The 8824-nt window shown below is 37.7% G+C and overlaps 1 protein-coding gene across 1 annotated transcript; it reads right to left on the reverse strand.

The window, feature by feature from the left end:
- Positions 1-3025: 3025 nt before the first annotated feature.
- Positions 3026-7698, reverse strand: LOC148791851 (uncharacterized). The gene is made up of 8 exons (XM_088888314.1): positions 7475-7698; positions 7231-7369; positions 6312-6840; positions 5821-6056; positions 5329-5641; positions 4511-4637; positions 3944-4400; positions 3026-3541 (listed from the first exon to the last, which is right to left on the reverse strand). The coding sequence occupies exons 1-8, from the start codon at positions 7696-7698 to the stop codon at positions 3026-3028; spliced, it is 2541 nt and encodes an 846-aa protein (XP_088744440.1).
- Positions 7699-8824: the final 1126 nt, after the last annotated feature.

The following is an 8824-nucleotide window of genomic DNA, read 5'->3' on the forward strand; positions in this document are numbered from 1 at the left end:
TCAGCAAGAATGTAGTAAAGGGCTGGTGAGCACAACTTCAAATTGCCTCTTCTAGCAAGAAGCAATATCAAGAATGGTTCTTGATCACTCCCACAGGTGGAGATCGAACTGCCTAAGGGCGGCAAGAACAGGAAGAAAAGAGCAGAAGATAGGAGTAGTCAAACTGTGAGTTATCTTCTCTCTTAATTCAGCAGACTGTGAGTGAGTTTGGAGGTCCGCCCTACTTTCCTATTTATAGCCTTAAAGAGAGGTTCTCCTAATCCTATTTGGACTTTCCTAATCCAAATCTTATACTTGGATCTGGACACTCTTTAAGAGATAAAGATAATCCCTTATCTTATCTATAGATAAAGATCAGCCTTCCTAATCAAATTAGGAGTTTCCTGATCCAAATCTTTATTTGGATCTAGACTCTTTGAGTGAATAGAGATAATCCCTTATCTTATTAGCTGATCCAAATCACAGAACCACCCCTATTTAATTAATCTTATTAAGCCAGTTCAAATGGGCTTTAGGCCCATTAAGTCTATGTGCTCACTTAACCTCTTAACCTGGTGCCCAGTTGGCTATCCTTGTATAGCGTGGGACCCAAACATTGATCTACACATCCGCCACATGGGTTCAGCCCAACCTTTGTTACAAGGCCTGGCCGAATTCACTGTAGGAGACAGTGAACCCTTGAGTCCATCACCATGGGCTCTTAATGGGCCCAACATTTACACTAAATGGTCCTTGGGTCAAACCACCTTATGAAACCCAAGTACTATGGGCAGATGCAAGATTAGCCCATCAGGTATTACCCTCAATGGTCTTACACTTAACCTCTCAGCCCATAATGATCAATCACTGCCCAACAAGAGAGGACCTCTCCCTTGGATGCAAGGTACAGTGCTACATTCTCTACTTACATGAATCCCGGGAATTAAAACCTTTTGCAAACATTTTGAAACCATAATATATATATATATATATATGTATATCTTTATATAAATATATTTTGCAAAATAAATTTCAAAAATTAAAATCAATTGTCGGCAGTTTAGGTTTCCATCAGAGAGAGTGCATCCCCAGTCATTCACTTTGTCCGAAAAAGGGGCTAATCCTGTCACTATGATCACACACTCAGATGAATTCTCGGACTGTCCCAGCATACCCAGGTTTTAGACCCCCTCTAAGGATCTCACTAATTGACATATCAAAGATAACCCAATCCCACTTAGTGTAGTATCATAATCGAGTCTAGGGGTTAGATGTAATATTCCAGTTTTACCCATCTATCTCCAAGGTCCAGGGCAATACTGAAATTTTGGTCTGGTTCAAGGTTTCAAGAAAACCCACACTGCATGTACCTCAAGTCTCACCCTGGCAGTTGAGACAAGCTACCCCAATCAACTTGGTGGCACTTTAGTGTCAGCCTTGGCAGGATAAATCTCCCCAGATCTATCCAACGGCTATGAAGATTCTAAACTAACACAAGTCTCATTAAGTGTCCAGTTTAATGGTATTACACAGATATTCTACCCCCCCTTATATAGCCCTAAAGATGCTGTTTCTAGCATTTCTTAGGAGTTCTTCCTCAAATAGAAGTCTATCCTCATTAAGGGATAATGATCACCCCTTATCTAATCTATTGTCATCCCTAAATAGGAATAATAATTCTAATTAAAATGGGACTCTGACTCTTTTTAGAAGTACCGCATGAAATAAACTCTACTAAATTCTAATGATTCACGCCTCCAATTTAGCTGAATTCCACCAAGTGTGAGATTGATAGAGCGTGCCCACGCCTTGCATGCTCAAGTCTTCTGATGAAATCGTGCTAATCTCCTTTGGAAATCTAATCGATGCTAGGATTGTGCTTCAAGCTCCTTTCAGCTCCGTTCTCCAATTTTCTAAAATAAAACACAATTAAATCTATCAATTAAGTGCAAAAATAAGAAGTAAAAAATATAATTAATATGGAAATTATGCACTCTATCAAACCCTCCCACACTTAGAATTTGCACATCCTCGGGCAAAACAAAACAAAAACAAAACAATCAAACTATCCTACCAAATTTCAAACTCAACTCTCCTTCATCTTTTTCCACAAATATTCTAGGTCAATTATTGCGAACCGTTAAATCAACACAACCAAGTCATACACGACTCATCTATCAACCAATCCAATTTTTGCTACTACAAACTAGGTGGTAAACTAGGGAAAACATTTTTATCTCTTTCTCTCTCTCTCTCTTTTGTAGAAGTGAGTGCATTTTATGCTCCATCTCACTTGCTTGAATCTTAGGTGCATTTTATGCTCCATCCTACTAAGCCACATCAGTTGTATGGTAAAAACATTTACCCTATTTACTTTATCATGAATTTATGACTAGCTTAAAAGGAAATGGTTTCAGAACAAGTCATGTATTCCCTAATCATATCTCATTACTAAGTTCACAAAAATTTTTCCAGAATATCGTTTCAATTGATTTTAAAAGAGTTGAGTTTTTTTTTTTTTTGATAAAATCACTCATATAAAATCCTAAATCAAAATCCTATACTCCCCCCCCCCCCCCGCCACACACACACTTAATCCATACATTGTCCTCAATGTATCGAAAGAAAGCTTACTAGAACAAAATTTTAGTAGTATAGAGATAAAGAGACTTCCCTGACTAGTGAGCTTTGATGCAGCGGACCATCATGGGCTAGGTGGGTGAGGAGGACGGGATTCCATGCTTCAATTTGTATAATTTGGGCTTTCAAGAGCTACCTCCTCCACATTGTACACCTGAAATCCTTCATAGAAGGGTTTTAAACAGTGACCATTTACCTTGAAAATCTTGTTTGTGGTTGGACTTTGAATTTCAACTGCTCCCTAAGGTAAGACATTAGTAACGATAAAAGGTCCAACCCATCGAGAACGCAACTTACCAGGAAAAAGTTTAAGTCTAGAATGAAAAAGAAGAACTTTCAAAACAACAGAGAAATTTTTCCTCAAAATCATTCTATCATGAAAAGCTTTTGTCTTTTCCTTGTAGATTCACGAACTCTCATAGGCATCATTGTGAATCTCTTCAAGCTCTTGCAATTGCAACTTTCTTTGTTCTCTCGCTTCATCCATGTGCATGTTGCATTGTTTAACCGCCCAGTATGTTCTGTGTTCTAATTCAACAGGGAGATGACATGGTTTACCAAATATCAAGCGGTAAGGAGACATACTTATAGGAGTTTTATAAGCCGTGCGATAAGCCCATAGTGCATCGTCGAGTCTCAAACTCCAATCCTTTCTATTTGGATTAACCGTCTTCTCAAGTATAGACTTTATCTCCCTATTGGATACCTCAGCTTGTCCACTCATTTGTGGATGATATGCGGTGGAAATTCGATGGGTGATGTTGTATTTCTTAAATAAAGCTTCTACCACCCAGTTACAAAAATGAGTGCCTCGGTCACTTATTATTGCTTTCGGCATACCAAACCCGAAAAAGATATGGGACTTGACAAAATCTACAACAACTTTAGGATGGTCATTCCGGGTAGCCTTAGCTTCTACCCACTTTGAAACATAATCCACAACTAGTAAAATGTAAACATTGCCAAAAGAAGAAGGAAATGGGCCCATAAAATCTATACCCCATACATTAAATATTTTACATACAAGTATAGGAGTAAGCGGCATTTGATCTCTATGACTTAAATTGCCCATCTTTTGGCATTGTTCACATGCCTTGCAAAATATATATGAATCACGAAACAGAGTAGGCCAAAACAATCCACATTCTAGCACTTTACATGTTGTTCTTTTGGGACCGAAATGGCCTCCACAAGCATATGAGTGAAAGAATTGAAGAATGGAAGGGATTTTGGTTTCAGACACACACCTTCGAATAATTTGGTTAGAGCAGTTTTTCCACAAATATGGGTCATCCCAAATGTAGTATTTAGCATCGCTCTTTACCTTATCTTTTTGGGTTCTTGATAAATCTCCTGGTACTGTTCTAGTAACTAAATAGTTAACAATGTCAGCGTACCATGGAGTTTCTCCTTCAATTGTAAAAAGATGCTCATCCGAGAATTCATCTTTCAAAGGTGTTGCCTCTTCACTTGTGGTCAGTCTACTAAGATGATCTGCAACCAAATTCTTTGCACCCTTCTTGTCGCGGATTTCTAAATTGAATTCTTGTAGCAAAAGAATCCAGTGGATGAGCCTTGGTTTTTCTTCCTTCTTTGTTAGCAAATACTTTAAAGTTGCATGTTCAAAATAAACAATTACTTTAGTACCCAATAAATATGGACGGAACTTTTCTAAAGCAAAAACTATGGCTAAAAGTTCTTTTTCCGTTGTTGAATAATTGCATTGAGCATCATCAAGGGTTCTTGAAGCATAATATATTGCATGAGCAGCTCTTCCAACTCTTTGTCCAAGAACGGCACCAACAGCATAATTGCATAATTGCTTGCATCACACATAATTTCAAAAGGGAGACTCCAATTCGGTGGTTGGATAACTGGGGCTGAGGTCAACAATTCCTTGAACCTATCAAATGCCACCTTACATGCTTCATCAAAATCAAACGCAACATCTTTTTGGAGCAAATTGCATAAGGAAAGAGTTATCTTTGAAAAGTCCTTGATGAACCATTGATAAAATCCTGCATGTCCAAGAAAAGAATGAACTTCCCACACACTTGTGGGATAAGGTAAGGATTTAATAACATCTATCTTGGCTTTATCAACTTCAATTCCCTTAGAAGAGACTACATGCCCCAAAATGATGCCTTGATCAACCATGAAATGACATTTTTTATAGTTCAAAACAAGGTTCTTTTCTATGCATCTTTTAAGCACTTTTGTAAGGTTGGATAGACACAAATCAAAAGAATCACCATAAACCATGAAATCATCCATAAATACCTCTATGATGTTCTCCACAAAATCTGAAAATATACTAACCATACATCTTTGAAACGTGGCGGGAGCATTGCAAAGACCAAATGGCATGCGTCAGTAAGCAAATGTACCAAATGGGCATGTGAAGGTAGTCTTTTCCTGGTCTTCTGGTGCTACTGGAATTTGATGAAAACCTTAATAACCATCAAGACAACAATAGTGAGATTTACTAGCTAATCTTTCAAGCATTTGATCAATAAAAGGAAGCGGGAAGTGATCTTTTCTAGTTAATGAATTTAGCTTCCTATAATCTATACAAACCCGCCACCCATTTTGAACTCGGGTGGGCACTAACTCCCCATCTCGATTCTCAACCACTGTTATACCTTGTTTTCTTCGGAACCACCTGTACTAGACTTACCCACTTACTATCCGAAATTGGATAAATTATACCGGCATCTAGAAGTTTTAAAACTTCTTTCTTTACCACTTCCATCATAGGTGGGTTCAATCGTTGTTGAGCTCCTACTACAGGTTTAGAATCTTCCTCCAATAGTATTTTGTGCATCCATGTAGATGGACTTATCCCCTTGATATCAGCTACAATCCATCTAATCGCCTCTTTGCACTCCTTGAGCACTTGAATCAGCTTTTCCTCTTCTAATGCATTAAGTTTGGAGGAGATTATTACAGAAAATGTCTCCCCCTCTCCTAGGAACATATACTTTAGATGATTCGGCAATGATTTTAGCTCCAATTGTGGTTCCTGCACAATAGATGGAAGGAGTTTTGTGTGAGATGGAGGCAAACTAATAAAAGACACATTATGAGTTGTATGTTTAAGAGATTCCAGCTCAAAAGTTGTGTCTTGTAATTCAGGATTTAGCACGAACTCCTTTTCAGCTTTTGTAATTCTTTACAATCAAAACCGTTGTTAAGTGCAACCTTCAATGCATTTTCATCATCCAACTCAAAAGTTTGCTGCACTAAAGAGTCAATGATATTTATAGAGAAAACAGAATGTACATCATTAGGATATCTCATAGCATCATAGATATTAAAGTTGATAATCTCACCATCAAATTCCATGGTAAGTGTCCCCTTATGCACATCGATTTTAGTCTTAGATGTCTTAAGAAATTGCCTTCCCAACAAAATTGGAGTTGAATTGGAAGAATTATCTTCTTCCATATCAATCACATAAAAATCAGTAGGAAAGACCAGATCATTGACTTGAACTAACACGTCCTCCAAAACCCCCTTCGGAAATGTAGTGGATCAATCAGCAAGTTGTAGAATCACACCCGTTTCTTTCAATGGTCCAAGGTTCAAAGTTGTGTAAATAGAACGGAGAATGAAATTTATTGAAGCTCCTAAATCTAACATTGCTCTTTCAATCTTAACGTTTCCTATCTTACAAGGGATAGTAAACATACCTGGATCCTTGCATTTAGGAGGTAATTTCTTTTGGAGGATTGCTGAAACATTCTCCCCTATATGGACTTTCTCATCACCTTTTAGTTTTTTCTTAGTAGTACATAACTCCTTCAGAAATTTAGCATAGCGAGGTACTTGCTTAATTGCATCAAGGAGGGGAATATTCACCTCAACTTTGCGAAATGTCTCAAGAATATCCTTCTCTTGCTCTTCTTTCTTGGATTTTGCAAATCGGCTAAGAAAAGGTGGAGTTGTCACTATGGCTTGGGGTTGTTTACTGCTTGGGTCTTTCAGTTGTGTGTCTTGAGCTTCCTTTTTTATTTCTCCTTCAATTGCACTCTTGGGTACTTCATTGCTAGGCTTTTTCAGCTCCTTTCCGCTTCTTAAAGTAATTGCACTAGCATTCTGTTTGGGGTTGACTATGGTTTGTGAGAGCAATTTTCCTGATCCTTGTGATTCCAATCGACTCACAACAGTCGCCAATTGACTCGCTTGATTTTCCAAGTTTTGGATGCTTACCCTTGTCTCCTGTTGAAATTGTTGGGTGTTAGTTGCAAGTGCTTTAACAATTTCATCTAAAGACATACCTGGTTTGGAAGATGAATGTTGTGGAGCCGGTTATCTAGCTTGATATTGTTGTTGAAAACCGAAGGGCTTAGCTCCATAGCTAAGATTAGGATGATCCCTCCATCCTGAATTGTAAGTATTTAAATAGGTATCGTATCTCCTTTGTGGGAATCCTCCAACAGCATTGGCTTGTTCATAGGGTTCATCTTGAAGTGTAGGGCACATGTCGGTTGAATGACATGTAGTAGAACAAATGCCATAAGTCTTCACTTGTTGTATGTGACCCACAACCAATTTTTCCACAAGAGAAGTGAGATTATCTAATCATTGATCAATGGAAGAATTACTTACCTTATTAACTCTCCTTGGGATGGAATCTTGTCTATTGCCAAATTGTTGTGCATTGGCAGCCATGTTTGGAATTAGTTCCCTTGCTTGAGTAGGAGTTTTATTTACCAACACACCTCCACTTGCAGCATCGATCATACTCCTGTCCATTGGCAATAATCCTTCATAAAAATATTAGATAAGGAGTTTATCAGGAATCTAATGTTGAGGACAGCTTGCACAAAGTTGTTTGAATCTCTCCCAATACTCATAGAGAGTTTCTCCACTGCATTGTCTTATCCCATAAATTTCCTTCCTGATGTTAGTATCTCGTGCAAGGAAGAATTTCTCAAGAAATTGCTTCTTCATCTCATTCCATGTAGTGATAGAACCGGAGGGTAAGTAGTAAAGCCAATCCTTAGCTTTGTCAGCTAATGAGAAGGGAAAGGCACGCAACTTGATTTGCTCTTCAGTAACACCTTGAGGTTTCATGCTTTAACATACTACATGAAACTCCTTTAAATGTTTGTGGGGATCTTCCCCTGAAAGTCCACGAAAAGTAGGAAGTAAGTGAATAATACCAGATTTCAATTCAAAATGTACCGTTAGATCTGCATATTCAATGCAAAGTGGTCATTGATTCAGATCTGGTGCAGCTAACTCTCTAAGAGTTCTTTCGTCAATATTGGCCATGATTTCTTCTTCAGAGTTGCTAGATGAATCGACAAGGTTTGTTACTGAATTCACCTCGGGAGATGGGGGCGATGTTGACTGGCTGTGGCGTTGCTTGGCTTCTTTCCTTAACCGATGAACTATGTTTTCGATTTCGGGATCGTATTGAAGTTCACATGTACGAGAAGAACGAGGCATTAACCAAGCAAAAAGAAATAAATCTTATTAAAGACACCAATCCCCAGCAACGACACCAAAATTTGATGGGTGTCGAACCCAACAAAAATAAAAATCCTGCTCGAAATAGATACTTTGGTATATAGCAATGAGAAAGGTCGTATCCACAAGGATTGGGTTGATTTATTTCCAAGAAAAATAGTAAAACGGATTAGGGAGTTGTTGTAAAGAAAAGGAAAATAAAATAAAGATTAAATCAATAGGAGGCAGCTTCTGGTTGAAGGGATAAGTTCAGCTTTGATTCATGCAATTGATCATCGATGCAAGGATGAATTCATGTGTTTATGAGTAAATTGGTTATAGCTATTAACAAGCTCTAATAGCCAATCCCTCCTTGATTTTTCGACAACCAAAACAAGCTCTTTGATTACCTTTCTTATTGATAGACAACCCTAAACAAGCTCTTAGGACTAATCTATCAATAGCGTTAAGAATTAGAGAGACCCAATTCTAATCAATGAACACGCAAGCTCGGTTCATTTAAATCAGATCATATATTTTCATAACATAAATAAAAAACTTGTCCATAATCAATTTATGTTATTCGCCATAAAGATTAAATCACAAACATATATGAATTTGTTGATCTAACCGGCAATAGACTATTTCATTGATTGAGCAATGGATCCTTTTTGCTCAATCAATAAAAATAATCATCACAGAAAATTACAGAAAATATATAAATACTCAAGAAACAATGAACTGAAAA

Source organism: Nelumbo nucifera, chromosome 5, assembly GCF_055504915.1.
Source record: "Nelumbo nucifera cultivar China Antique chromosome 5, China Antique-T2T, whole genome shotgun sequence".
NCBI lineage: Eukaryota > Viridiplantae > Streptophyta > Magnoliopsida > Proteales > Nelumbonaceae > Nelumbo > Nelumbo nucifera.